The 15862-nt window shown below is 37.4% G+C and overlaps 1 protein-coding gene across 1 annotated transcript in view; it reads left to right on the forward strand.

Annotated features, from left to right (window-relative positions):
* The window catches only part of LOC124717042 (YY1-associated factor 2), a 35378-nt gene extending 19976 nt beyond the window's left edge, over positions 1 to 15402 (forward strand). The window contains exon 2 of the mRNA XM_047243704.1: positions 11144 to 15402. Coding sequence (XP_047099660.1) covers positions 11144 to 11148 — 5 coding nt within the window. The 3' untranslated portion in view covers positions 11149 to 15402. The remainder of the gene's footprint in view (positions 1 to 11143) is intronic.
* Positions 15403 to 15862: the final 460 nt, after the last annotated feature.

The raw sequence follows: 15862 nt of genomic DNA on the forward strand, positions 1-15862 counted from the left end.
GAGCAAAACATTGTTTTCACTAGATCTTTGCTATCAAAGGACAGAGCTACAATAATACTAGTGCTCTCATTTGAAGGAATGTGTAGGAAAGCAAAACAACACAGCTTGGACAACAAATAGTGTTTGCTTCACTGTATACTGCCAAAACATTAGGAGTCTCTTAAAATAAAAAGGTTTTGTATGATTTCCCTAAACCAAGGATACATCTCTTCCTCATCTTGTCCAGTTCAAGTGTGTACCCCATCTTGGACATCATTGTCAACAGGATATTAAATACAAGGGATGAACCTACAAATTTCAGTGCTGAGAAGTGAACGGTTAAATGGTGTATTTGTAGACACGTTCCAGCATTATCGGAACATCATTTTGAACTATGGGAAATTGATAGGATGTGCCTTTGGAGTTAAAGGTTAATATCACACTATTATACAACAAAATTTTACGAAAGGTGGAGTTGCCTTGTACAGGAAAGTCAAATCATGTCAAGTACCAGCCCTTGGAGCTTTGTAAGCATTGTGTTGAATATCTCAGTGACTTCTTTGCCACATTATTGGTGTTGAACCCTTTTTATTCGTAGTCATAACTGTTTTCAAGCCACTACTATTTTAAAGCTTAATCTGGTATTCGAAGAGGGTGTTAATAAGGTGGTGTAAAAATAATGCAAGTGGCTTTCCATGCCTGCCTGCCATGTCAAGTTGCGTAACGGGTTAAAGAGTCCATTGTAGGTTCCCCTATAACTGCAGTGTTCTGGGTGGCAGACAGATGTACGTTTTTAGGCCACCTATTGTGTGCACTTCCTACTGCGGAGACAAATGGAGAGTGATAATCAGCAGAACACCAGGTCCGTATCTGAATGTTATCATTTTTTCCCTGCAAGATTCTGACAGCTTCCCTACTAATCATACTTTAGTGTATCAATCGAAAATCTCAGTTGCTTGCTGTTTGGATCTCGATAAACTGCAAACTGCATAGGATGTAGTTTATACCAGTTTTTTGTAATGGAGACTGTATTTTGGTGTTGTCAATGCCATAACAATTGATGTGCTCTCTTGGGGTGTTGTCCGTAGCTGATAGATGTGATTTTTGTAAGCAGATTTAGTGCCACCTCACAAAATTTACTAAGATTAACACTCTGTTGCTGTTAGTTAAATTATCCATCACTCTAATCTCACTTGCCTCCTTTATTAAATTGTCTCAGATATAGGTACCTGCATAATAATACTGACCATTTTGTGCGCACAGGTGATACTTTACTTCACTACTGCTGCTATATTGGTGAGCAAGTAAGAAGGCAGGTGGTGGGGTAATACACAGTGGCAAGTTGCAGTGTGCCATGTAACGTTCGTCATTATACTAGGTCTTGAGTATAGTGCACACTTTGTGGTGCACATGGAGCGTTTAGAGTCATTTACTGTGTTAGTTTAGATATGGTGGAGATATTTAGCTACTGTAGTGTTCATTATGGGTGGGTTAAAGGAAGCACTAAGCCACCCCGAGGAAAATCAGTTTGGATTCTGGAGAAGTGTGGGAACGTACAATGCAATATTGCCCCTACGATTTATCTTAGAAAAGACTGAAGAAAGGCAAACTGATGCTTAAAGCATTTGTGGATTTAAAGAAAGCTTTTGACAGTGTTTCCTGGAATACGTTTTGAATTTATGAAGGAAGCAGAAATAAAATATGGGCACAGAAACCAGACCACAATTATAAATGGCAAAGGGTGTGAAAGGGAAGCAGTGATTGAGAAAGCAATGAGACTATGCTATAGCTTATCCCCTGTGTTAACCAGTCTGTACACTGAGCAAGCAGTAAAAAAATAAAAATAAAAGAAAGGGAAAATTTGGAAAGAGAATTAAAGTTCAGCAAGAAGAGAGAAAAACTTTGTGGTTTGCCGATGATGTTGTAATTCAGTCAGATATAGCAAAGGGCTTGGAACAGCTGTTGAAGATAATGGATGGTGTCCTAAAAGAAGATTATGAGATGAACATCAACAAAAGTAAAACAAGGGTGTTGGAATGTAGTTGAATTAAAATCACATGAGATCTGACAGAGTTACCTTAGTAAAGTAGTAGACGAGTACTACTTTTTTCGGCAGCAGAAAAACTCATGATGGTCGAAGTAGGAAGGATATAAAATGCAGACTGGCAATAGTAATGGAAGCGATTTTGAAAAGAGGAATTTGTTAACATTTAATATAAATTTTTATGTTAGGAAATCTTTTATGAAGGTATTAGGAGAGTTGCCACATGTGGAAGGGAAATGTGGATGATAAGCAGTTCAGATAAGAAGAGAACAGAAGCTTTTGAAATGTGGTGCTAATTTAGAATGCTCAAGATTTAATGGTTAGACTGAGTAACTCATGAGGAGGTAATGAATCAAGTTGGAGAAGAAGGTATCAGTTGATGGACACATCCTAAGATGTGAAGATTCATCAATTTAGTAATGGAGTGAGGTGTGTGTGGGGGGGGGGGGGGGAGCGGGGGGGGGGGGTAAATATTGTAGAGGGAGACCAAGGGATGAACACAGTAAGCAGGTTCAAATGGATGGAGATTGTAGTAGTTATGCAGAGATTAAGAGGCTTGTACAGGATAGAATAGTGCGAAAAAATGCATCAAACCTGTTTTTGGATAGAAGATAACAATAACAACAACCACCACAATAATAATAATAAAGCAAACAAGATGAGTATTGCGTTAAAAAGTGATCGCAATCATTTTCTGAGAAAATCAATTTTTCCTGGTAGAGTCAAAAGCAGAAACAGTGGCCCCAAAGTGACGTTATGCCTGGTTTGTCACTTAACGGAGAAGGTCATGGGTGGAGAGTGGGAGGTGGAACAGAGATGGAGACTACTTTGGCAACACACGGTATGCTCCATCACTCTCAGTGCTCTCACCTTTGTAGTCGCATGCCACTGTATAGAGATGGGGGTGACACTGATATTGCTTTTGCCTTGAGTCCAACTGTTCTGCCTTTTGTCTGCTGTACACTTCTCGTTTTTGGAGGCCTGTGTCACCTGTAGCAGACCTGTGAGGTTTACACCCAACACACGTGAGGGAAAATGCAGGAAAAGCTGGCAAAATATTGTGGGCAAAGTGGTTGTATTCACTCAGCTGTAAACTTAGGAATCTGAAGATCATCTATTCTGCCAAAAAAAAGGTTTGAAGATCAAGTCTGACTCGCAACTTATGGAGGCCCAGTGGAATCGGATTAGGGCTTAGTTGGCAGGAACAGTGTAGCTTCTGAACATGACAAATTATACACGTAACGTGAAATGTTAAAAATTTTCTGGCCTATTATACCACAGTCGACCACTGCAAAGTAACTTTGAATACAGTACTCTGTGATTACGTTTCCATTATGTCAGCTCTCTTGCAGAAAGTGCAACAGATTTTCTGCATATGCACCACACTTCAGTGTTTCCATTTAGTGTTAGCTTAAAAATGATAGTGCTACATATGTTTTGTATATATGTACTACGTTTTGCCATGTGCTGTAGATAATGTTGCAATGCCCAAGCTGGTTGTAAGCACTACTACAGTGATGCTCTGTAAGGTTTTGGCACCCATATTTTGGATACCAGCATGTAGCAAGGCTGCAGACAAGTCATCTACATCTACTCTGTAAACCACTGTGAAATGCACAACAGAGGGTACCTCCCATTTTACCACTTACTGGGGCTGCTTATTTTTCCACTCACATATGGAGTACAGGAAGAATGAATGTTTAAATGCCGCTGTTCTTCTTCGTAAGTTGCTGTGCCTCTTCAAAGGTTGGTTGTCATTCTAGCTAATAATGTTCTCGAATATGTTTATCTAAACAATTGTTGGGCACACACCTGAATCACATCTAACATTCTGCAGTCACAGTGTTCATTGTCTTCCTATCGATCTTTTCTTTACGCCTTTTCCTTCCATTATGAGAGTATTGTGCCTTTCTTCTCTCATGATATGGCCAAGTATGTTGTAGTTTTATGGTTTTGATTGTTTTCCTCAATTCCTTATTCTTATTAATTTGCAGTAAAACTGCTTCGTGTCCATGATATTTTCACACTTGTTAACATAGTCACATTTTGAATGTCTCCACTTTCTTCATTGTTGCCATGCCTTCTTTCCGTAAAAAAGTACTGGGATTACAAAACATTTTATCATTTGGAGTCTCAGCTGCAAGATATATTATGGTTGGTAAAAAAAGAATCTCATCTTAAAAAATACAGCTCTAGCTTGTTCAGTTCAGCTATTGATTTTCTGGGTCTGATTGAACTTATCATCAATCCAAGCACCACATAACTTAAAAGAAATGCCCTCTTTAAGTAATAGTGCAAAATGTTTCCTACAGAATTAAGCATAAATAAATCTTAAAATCCAGATTACTGTGCTTTTATGTTATGCAGCAAAATGTAGTAAGGAAAGAGGCTTTATGATAAATAGTAACTGCATTAGCACATTACATAGTATCATTATACAATGCACTCAATTGTTGAAACAAAAGCTGCAGTTAATGAAGTAGACCATAGAAACACCTTCCTCCAAGTGCACATATTGCACTTGCACAATTCATCCATCAGATCTGGATTTCTTGGGTTGGTGTTTGTGGCTGTGTTGTGTTTTTGGCCAGTACTAGCGTGTCGACATAGTGTGTATTAAATTTCCTGGCAAATTAAAACTGTGCGCCGGGCCAAGACTCGAACTCAGGACCCTTGCCTTTCGCAGACAAGTTCTCTGGCATCAGAGCTACCCAGTGCTAGTTCTGCAAAGTCTGCAGGAGAGCTTCTGTGAAGTTTTTAAAGGAGATGAGATACTGGCAGAATTAAAGCTGTGAGGATCAGTCATGAGTAATGCTTGGGTAGCTCAGATGGTAGAGCACTTGCCCGCAAAAGGCAAAGTTGCCGAGTTCAAGTCTCAGTCTGGCACACAGTTTGAATCTGACAGGAAGTTTCATATCAGCGCACATTCTGCTGCAGAGTGAAAATTTCATTCTGGATAGTGTATATTGTCAATGACATTCCCATTGATCCTTATACCTATTTCTATGTTTGATGCCTCTATACGCACTGTAATTAATCTAATTGTCTTCTCACGAAACCTACGGGACAATATTTGAGAGGTTGTATTGTATTTCAAGATAAGTCATTTAAAGCTTATTCTTGAAACTCCGTAAATAGGATTCATCAGGATAGTTCGTGTCTATCTTCGAGAATCCATGGCAATTCATGCTGCCCTGCTCTTTTTATGTTTAATATTCCCTTTAGTCCTTTTTGGTACAGGTCTCTCATACTTCAACAATATTCTAGGACAGGTTGCATGAGTGATACATAAGCAATCTCTATATAGAATTATTAGAATATATAGAATTATTGTATTTTTCTAGAATTCTACAAATCAACTGATGTCTGCCACCTGATTTGCCTACACTTGAACATATATGATTGTTCCATTTCATCTCCGTATAAAGTGTTACACTCAGGTTTTTGTATGAATTGGCCAGTTATAACATAGACACTGTAGTCATATGATATGAAGTTTTTTCAGTTTATGAATTGCAGAGTTTTACATATTTGAACATTTACAGTAAGTTGGCAATCTGTACCATTCTGAAATCTTCTCAACACCTGACTGAACTTTTATGCAGCTTCTTTCAACAGTACTTCAATATAGATAACTGTGTCATCTGCAAAAAGTCTGAGGTTAATATTAATATTGTCTGCAAGCTCATTAATATACAACATGAACAGCAAGGGCCCGAATCACTTCCCTGGGGCACAGCCGAAGTTACTTGTAAATCTGTTAGTGACTCTCACTCCATTTTTGGAAATTGAGAAATACTGCATCTACCTGACTGCCTTGATCCATTGCTTTCAGCATGTTATGTGAGGAAAGTGCTCGGTGGGTTTCACATGATTGATGTTTTCAGAACCCATGCCAACCAGCATCCTGCTCATGATACTTCATTATGTTTGAGCTCAAAATAGGTTCTAAGATTCTACAACAAATGGATGTCAAGGATATTAAATGGTAGTTTTCTGGATCACTTCTGCTGCCCTTCTAGTAGATGGGTATGATCTGTGCTTTCTTCCAACTACTGGGCACAGTTTTTTCTTCAAGGAATCTATGATAGTTAGAAGAGGGACTATGATAGATTATAGTTAGAAGAGGGACTAATTCAGCCAGATATTCAGTATAGCTCTGTGATAGGGATTCCATCGGACCCTGCAGCTTTGTTTAACTTCAGTGTCTTCAGCTGTTTCTCAAAACCACTGACACTAATATCTACATCACTCATCTTTTCAGTGAGAATTAAACTGGGGCAATACTCTTGGGCTTTCCTTTGTAAGCAACATTTGAAAATAGGTTTAATCATTTCTGCTTTTTCTTTGCTATCTTTATTTTCAGTCCCTGTCTCGCCCTTGGCTGAATGGACATTAACTGTGGTACTACTAACAGCCTGTAATATAACCAAAATAGCTCTGCTTTTTGAGAGACATCATTCAATAAAAATCTGCTACAGTAGTCACTGAAGGCTACCCACTGCTCTCTTGATAGCCAAATGTGTTTGATTCAACATCTCCATAACTCTAACCATAGCTCTGCGCTTTGTTTTACACCTGTTATAGAGTAATTTCTGTTTCTTTACAAGTTCCTTTAGAGTTACTGTGCACTGTGGAGGGCTCCTCTCTTATCAAGTGCAGTCAGCCCTAAACCTGAGCCATAGTTCCTAAACCTTGTGCTCCTCTCCAGGGCTAAATGATTTGAGTTACTTATTGAGATACAGCACTACTGCCATTTTATCTAATTTGCTAAAAATATAAATTATTCTTCTTGATTTGTTGCTCTTTGTACTTTGTTAGTAACTGTTGTTACAACTGCATCATGGTGACAGATAGCAGTGTCCATGTGGACATCCTCAAAGAGGATTACAGACAGTCTTACGTCTGTAATTGTTGTTGCTTGAAGCAGTATTTTTGTTCTTCGTTGTTTTCTTTTGTTTTTCTGTTGCGTTGCCTTTTTGACTGATACGTTAACTTGTTTGAGAGTCTTTTTTGTTATGCTTGTCTTTTTGTTATCTCCACTATATGGTGAGTAGTAATCTGTTCTTTCCATAATATTGCCCTGTAATATTTTATTTTTTTTTAATTTTTGTTTTATTTTATTTAATTTTCTTATTGGGGTAAAATCATGTAGTAGCAAATTTTTGCTCAGTGCTAGGAGGGAGTGTCCTGGACAATATACTAAAAATCACGAGCATTGGTGTGGGGATAGGGCTTTAAAAGTCACTTTTTTATGTTTCTTTCGAATAATATAAAAAGCCACAGGTGGTAACAAAAAATTTCCCGTACAACGTTAAATTTTCTACACAAAAGGTCTTATTCACTTTTTCTGTAGGGTCAATAGTTTCCATGTTTCAGGGGAGGAAAAAATTACAAATAATTAAATATATTGTTCCAGTAAAGTGAAATTATTGTTCATTTTTAAACAAAAAGGATTAATTACAAATATTAAATGTGTGTACCACTTCTCAGTGGGGCAGAACCATGTTGAGAGATAAACTGCGTTATTGGGGTGTAACAGTGTGGGAGGAGATGTATGGGGTAGAAGCACATGGGAAGGTAGAATTTCGGGTTGCGTTCATGAACTTCCCTCCTTCACAGGTCTACAAACTGAAGGTTGAAACGGCGATTCCCCACGATATCTACCCTGCTATGTCATAAGAAGAAACTACAGCATATTTCACAAAGTTATACAGCCCCTCCGAGCATGCCTTTTAAATCATTGCTGACACAGTGTGCAGATGTGCAGATGTTGTTGTTGTTGTTGTTGTGGTTTCTTGCTTTTTTTTCCCCCACCAAGTGCTTTAATGCTATATGGAAAGCAGATATGACTTACTAATAATAACTCGATTATATAAACACGTGCTCAGTGAAGTCATTTTGTCTATTCGCATAAGAGAACGGGACTGGAAATGCTGGGGAGGTATAGCCTGCCCATAAACTGAAAAGGAAGTAGTGCTTGTACTGTAGAACATCATCTGTCTCAGAAGAATCCTCCAGCTACCATACAAGATGACTAAGAATCAATTTTCTCTCTAGAATTTTAGAAAAATGTACGGAGATTTACAGAGATTCTGTCCATGTGCATTACTTGCATTAGTGTTATTAGTAATTCATATATGCGTTCTATGCGGTATTAATGCATTTTGTGCAAAAGTCCTCCAGCATATCTGCGCACTTTGTCACCAGTGATTCATTAGGTGTGCTTTAGAGGGTCCATATAGCTTTGTGAAATACCTATAGTTGCCTCCTATGATTTAGTTTGGTGTATAAGAGTGAGAAATCCCCTGAACTTTTATTTGCAGTCCTATGGAGGAGGAAAGTGCATGAATACACTCTAGCAATCTGCCTTGCCTTTCATTTATATCCCTCACATCTCCCCCTCTCCACACTCTGGAACACAATTTATCCATTAATATGGCTCTACTACACTTAGATATTGCACACAAGTTTAATATTTGCATTTAACCCATTTTAGTTAATGGTAATAATATATGATCTTTTTCCATCGTCTGTGCAAAGAAACTATTAATTCTAGAGAAAAAAAATGAATAGGACATTTTTTGAAGGAAATTTAATGTAGTTTAGTTTTGTACTGGGAAACACTTTTGCTAGGAGCTGCGGTTTTCAAGTTATACCAGAAAAACATAAAAAAGTGACCTTTCAATTTCCCACTCTCCCCTCCAACTATAACTCCCCTTGTTGACCCACTGCCCCAACCCAACACTCACAGCTAACTGGTCAGGATTTTTAGTACGTTGTTCCTGACACTTCTACCTAGTTCTGTGTGAAAATTTGTGACTGCAAAATTTTGTCCCCTAATTTTCCATCACTGAGTGAACTAAAGACTGTTGTGGGTAAGTTGTCAATTTTAGAGGTTATCGGGGAAGGCTTTCATCCTCCTCCCATTTTTATTAACCTTAAAAAAATTAAATTAAATTATTTTATATCTGAATATTGAAAATCGAGCTATAAATCAAATATATTGTAAATATATAACTTTTTAGTGGTTCTTGGACAAGTAAATTTATAAGCCCTGCATCCATGTTGTATAATAATTTCCCATTTACCCCACAATACATCCTCTCAGGTCTTCCTGTATATTTTGAGGACGCCTAGTGTAGGGCGTCTCAAAACAAAGTTTATATTTGACGTGTCAGAATAAAATAGAGGTTGAAGTCATCAACAAAATCTTTTTTATTATTGAAATATACAGTTTAGTAATTTGCTTCTTAAAAATAATGTCATTTAAATGCAATCGAGCATACCAATGGCACTCATTTAAACAACAAACAAAATTATGCATGATGACTCGGCATGTGGACACGGGGATGGCTGTCACTTCGCAACAGATATTGTCTTTCAATTGCTGCAGAGAAGTAGGATTATTGACATACACTTGAGATTTGATGGATCCCCATGAGAAAAAAGTCCGTGGGGCTCAAATCTGGGCAGTGTAGGGGCCAATTTATGTCACTCGTCCTAGAGATCAAATTAGCAGGAAAAATTTCGCTGTCTCTCATATAGATGCATTGGACGTGTGTGGAGTGGCTCCGTCATGCTGAAACCCATGTTCTTTGGTAACAATCAGGAGAGTTTTGCAGTTCAGGCACCAAAAAGTCATTTGACATCATCGCATAACATACCAAATGCACTGTAAATGCACGACTGCTCTTGTCCTCGAGAAAGTACGGGCCAATTATTCCTCACGCCAACATTGCAGTCCATACAGGAACATTTGGTGAATGAAGGAGTTTTGTATGCTTCTGTTTATGATTCATTGCACTCCAGTAGTGGCAATTTAGCTTACTGACATGCTCGTTCATGTGAAAATGAGCCTCATCAGAAAACAAGATGTTGTTAAATGAAAGGCACTCAGTCACATCATTAATGAACTGCAGCCTTTGTCTTGCATCCAGGCTTTAATTCTTGTACCAATTGGATTTTGTAAGGGTGCAGTAATGATCTACACACAATTAAAGAACTTGCACGCTTACGACTGGAGAGGTTAGGATCATCACGAACAGACTGAATTACGAACTCCGCAGATTCGCCCATTCTTGAAGACGTTGATTGTGTGGATTTTGCTTTGGCTCGTGTTGAACAGGTCTCTTCAAACATTCATTTGCGGATTAGGGGAACACAGTATGCAAATCCACAATCACTGCAAAATATCCTCTGTGCTACAGTTTCCGGATCACCGTTTTTGTAAAATGCTTGCTCACAGAACGTGTGGTCCACCCCTGAGAAATGCTCAATATCAACTGAATTTGTGAAGACCAAGCAAGCGATGAACACACCCCCACTCTCCTCCAATTTGTTGCACATGTGCAGAGAGCTCTTCAAATATAAACTTTCTTTTAAGACACCCTGTATAATTAGTGCAGTGCAGTCTCTGCTTAGAGCAGCCTGCATCCTTGGAGAAGCCAAACTGCCTTTTCATGTTCATTCAACCAACATAATAGGAAATGCTTTCCTGCCCCCCACACTCCTCCCACCCCCACTCTGCCTGAATAGTTAGGAAGAAATGGAGAGCTCTTCGTGGCAAGTTGAACTTTGTGAGTCAGTTGGTGAAATGTGCACAAAATTGATAGATCATTGCACAGCTACAAATGGCTGGCGTCCAGGTCTGAGAGACAGTACTCATTTTGGACATGTCACAATGAAACATTTTGCAATATTTCTTTACCAAATTATCATATAAACAATTACTACATGGTTGTGAATGGTGCTTCTTAATGATGAAGATAGTTTCAAAGCAATAAAGTGTGTTTGTATTGACTATTGAATTGTTTGGATTTTTTTACAATTTGTGTTACATTTCTTGTACTAGCCAGGAACAACTTGGCATACACAGATTAATAATCATTTGTAATTCTAAATAAGTTTTATTAACTAATCTGTAGTGAGGTGAAGAAAACAGTATCAGCCCTTTCTGAGATGTGGCCCTAATTTATGCTTTTTTTTTTAGTTTGGAATGATCACTTTAGTTTTGAAATTTCTTTGCTTTTATTGTTTCTGCTTTTGCAGATAGTATGCAGTTGATTACAGCTGAATTAGCCTCAACATGTACAGTTCTAATAAAAAAATATTTTTCAGCCTAATGGATTCTGAAGGTCGAGAGAGAATCTCTTCAAAGAAACTGCCAAATGGTGCTAAGGACAGCAGCATCTATTTAAAAATCCTGGCAGCTGCAGGACAGTAAACTCAAGATTTTAATATAAACTTGTGAAATACACATATGAAAAGTCATACTGTATTTAGAACAAAGGTAGCAGACATAATGATGTAGTAAAACATATTTAAACATATGAATGTCTATATAAAATAATATTTTTGTCATCTATTATTCTTGTTACACGAATGTGTCAAGTACAAGAATATAAAATTCTTTTGTAAATTAAGACACCTGTAAGGCGTTCATATTTGTTGATACGTATGATGGTTTAAGATTATGTTTGGAAGAACATTGTTTTATAATTGGATATTGATTTATTTGAGCAAAATCAAGAAGGCTTACTGTCTGCTTGAACTATGTTTGTGATAAAATATCTTTTACATTTGAAAAGTATATTTATTTGAGTCAATTTGAACATTGTTTGCATTCAGTGGCGTATATTAATTATAAAAGGGCACATTACTTCGTGCATCATTGTTGTGACTTCATCTGCACCTATATTATGTAATATGTGTTAGGTATGTGGCAGGCAGCATATTGTAACAGCACTGTTGACTGTATTCATTCGTATTTTGAAGTATAGATTTTCTGAGCGACACCTGTGTGTTATGGATATAGCAGTAGTACTTTTCTTAATTTAATAATATACAGTTTGACTCGAGTCATTTCACAGCGAAACTGTGTGGCATTGTATTTAACATTTCAACCACATATTGAGCATTGTTAAACAAACTAGTCATAGAAGCAAAGATCTTCATGGATACCATGTGCCATCACCTTTTCGGTTAACGACTAGCTATCTGTATCCAGTATTAGGACATTTTATATTAAATAAGGAGTTGCATCTTCTGGTTCTTAGTAACAGCCGTATTCACATTGGCTTCATAGCATATAACAGTTGTTGGGACCTACACAGCTCTGCTCCTAGGGGTGCCAGTACAGAAGAGACAATAACTCATTGTCACAAATATAAATTACCATATGCTGAAAACTCTCACAGGAACTGTTTGTGGTTCATCTCACCATGTAAGATTTTTTGACTTAATTTGTGCACCGCAGTAAGTTTAACATACCTAGAGACCCAGTCCTTGAGACCCATATCATGTAATAAACTTATAAATGTGAAGAAATCTGGCTTGGAAGAAAAAAGATTCATGTTGTGCAGCTATGATTAGCAAAAATGGGTTTTTTCCCCACAGACTGTTATCTGTGACCCCTCCATCTGCCTATCTTTGCATCTATCATCCAGCTGTTATTGGCCCATACAGCCTTCAGAAGCTGCCTCTGGCTCCTCCAATATAAACCTGTCTTCTCCCACGGTGTTGAAATGCTCACCTCAGTTAGGTCATTTTCCTTCCCCACCTAATATACCAGTGACACAAGTTTCCCATGATTTTTCTCCTCATCTCGGTGTGGGAATTACTCCTTGTCACATGACCTGCAACCAGATCTGCTTGCTTCCCATGATGTTTGCAATATGTTATCCCTCCCCCTTCACATGACATACATCTCTGTTCACTGTGTTCTTTGTCCTCCGTCTTTGACAGGTTCAAAGATTTGCTGCACCACTATTCAGTCTTCTTAGCTACCCAGGTTTCAGAACAAATGAGCGAAGGATTGTATCATAGGTTGTACTCTGTGTGGCATACATTATCTCAGCCTATTTTGCAGCTTGATGAAACATATATCTCCACATTATACCTTAGGTCCAGTTCATTACATGTGGTTAGCCAACCTCCCAGGAACCTAAATTTCTGATTTGTAACTTAAAACTACTTGTGAAAACTCATTATGGCCTTGATCCAGAAGACACTAAAAATCTCAGTTTGTCTTTGTTTTGGCTCAGCAGCATAATGTCATTTGTTAAGGCTCCTCATTTGTTTTCATTTAGTTCACTTTTGCTTACTTGATGTTTAACATTTGCATTATAATACAACACTGGTAAAGGTGCTTCCACACATTTTACTTTGAACCTATAGGACACATTTGCATGAAACACTGAACAAGCTGGTTGGGTGAAGGCAGTTGACTTGTGTTTGGGAGTAGTTAGTTTCAAACCCTGTTATGGCCATTCATATTTAGGTGTTCTGTTGTTTTCCTAAATTGCTTATGGCAAATGCTTGGATGGTACATTTGGAAAAGTTTTGGCCAATATCATTCCCCATATTTGCCCTTCAAAGATCATGCTTTGCCTCTATTAATATCACTGATAGCTGGGCATTAAGCCATGGTCATCCTTCCTTACACCACATGGCACTGTATTATTAGGTCCTTATAGATACCGTCTTGTTGAGATGATAATCTTGTTTGGATTTGGCTCTCTTGATAAGACTTTTCCATAAGAACTAATGTAACATGACTAAAATACTGTTCTCAGTTTCGAAAGTTTTATAGTGGCATTTAATCTTTTACTTACTTACATTTATTTTATGCAGTTACTGTTGAACTAGTATAATATCAACATATTCAAATTGTGCAAGTGTACTTTTATATTGTATCAATAATGTATGCAGTTACTGTTGAAGTGGTATAATATCAACATTTTCAAATTGTGCAAGTGTACTTTTATATTGTATCAATAATGTATGTGTTATATATCATAAACTGTATGATTTTTGATATTTACTTTGTTTGTAAAACCTGGTTTTTGGGACTTTATTATTTTTATGACACGCAAAAAACAACTGTAGCCTAAGTGCTATGGGGTGCGTAAGATTTCTTAACTGCTCAGTTGCGAAATAAGTCCAGAACTCTGCAGCAGAATATATATCCAGTACGGAACTGTATAGTAACTTTGTGCTGGAAGGGATTTGAACCTGGAACCATTGCATTCTCTATGCAGATTTACTGACTAGACTATGGAGGCATGACTCATTACCCATGTGGATTGCGTAGCCAGTAGAGCATTTGTCTTAGAAGACAGTGGTTCTGGGTTTGAGTGCTGTCGTGGTACACAGTTTGAACGTGTTAGGAAGATTCAAAACAGCCCACATTCCGCTTCAGAATGAAAATACATTGTGGACACATCACAATATTTGTTTCTGATAGCTCTGTAAATTTACCTGAAAGCTTTGGAGGGATCACCAGGGACAAATTCCTTCCCTGCAGTAATAGACCAGTATTGGCTTGTGAGACAGAGATAGGTGTTAAGAGTTGGACAGACTATAGAGGAACATCGAATGCAGTTTGTGATCACGATATGCTAAAGGCTGTAATCTCTGTTGGCTAGAATGATTAATAACAGCACACATAAGTGGCAAATACTCTGCACTGATTATATCACTAAGGATTGCATATATACTGGGTGCATGATGAAGTATTTAGTTTGTTGGACTAAGGTGTAAAATATTAGGAAATCTTTATGCCAGCTGAATGCATCTATTCGAGCATATGTTTAAAGTAATGCTTTTTGCCTTTGTTTTATAATTTGTTAAATATGTGGAAGCGTGTTGTATCACGCATTGATGGTGTTCAAAACCATGTAGTTACAAATTTCCAGACTACTGGGTGTGCATTTATTGAAATTGTAGATACAAGTGTGAAACTGATGTATCCACTGACCATCTTTTTTTCTTTTACCTTTTCTTAATTTCAGATGTGTATGTGTTTCTCTACATTGACTTTAACAAGTATAGTAGTGATGTATATATCTGCTTCATACAAGATACTGTACATTGTCTTGGTAATCTGCATATCTGTATTTCTCCCCGAGTCAGCATGAAACACTGTGCTGTGGAAAAATAGTCTACGATGAGTGTTTGAATTTATTCTTTATTAGTGCTCAAAGTGACTGTGTACCTTTGATTGCAAGTCGAAATTATCCCAATTTATTTTGGCAGGAGTAAAATGACTAATTATTTGTAATTGCGTGTCACACGACGCGTTTGTGTCCACTGCCATACCCCAGTTCCTTGTAGATAATTGTGGGAGCATCCAAATAATTGTAATTGTGAAAAGTATTTACAGTTCAAAAGATTTATTATGTGGGACGAGCATGTCTGCAGTGGAATTATATTGTGTGTGTGTGTGTGTGTGTGTGTGTGTGTGTGTGTGTGACAGAAAGAGAGATGTTTTAAATATATTTACTGACATACATTTGAATAAATGTAATGTTTAACTCTCTGCTATTTTATTATTGTTTAATGTAATTTTAAACTGAATAAAGTGAGTATTAAATGAAGCATTTTTTCCTGTACAAGGGAAATTAGTTTTTATATTTTTGTTAATTAGGCTGCTGAATAAAAGATACAACAAAAGCTTTAGTTAAAGTGTGTTCGATTATGATTAGCATCAAACATGTATGCAATGTGATTTCCAGAAAAAGTCTCACATGGCTTACACTGTAATTTATTTCGAGTTACTTGTTGCACAGCTTCACATTTATACAATTAAATCCTTTCATGTACTTCACAATGTTTTACAGATAGTGTATAATGGCAGTTGTTGACATCCTCTGTGCTGGTTGTCATGATGTGGTGCTATTGTAGGAGCTACTAAGATTTCCAACCGTATCCATTCTCAAGGTGTCTGTGACATTTTGATAGAATGATTTCTACATGCTAGACAATAGGATGAGGCATTGTTTTTCTGGAAATGTCACAAGCACCACGTAAATTATCTCGTTAGAAACTGGAGAAGTA

The sequence above is a fragment of the Schistocerca piceifrons genome, chromosome 9 (genome assembly GCF_021461385.2).
Source record: "Schistocerca piceifrons isolate TAMUIC-IGC-003096 chromosome 9, iqSchPice1.1, whole genome shotgun sequence".
In the NCBI taxonomy this organism is placed as follows: domain Eukaryota; kingdom Metazoa; phylum Arthropoda; class Insecta; order Orthoptera; family Acrididae; genus Schistocerca; species Schistocerca piceifrons.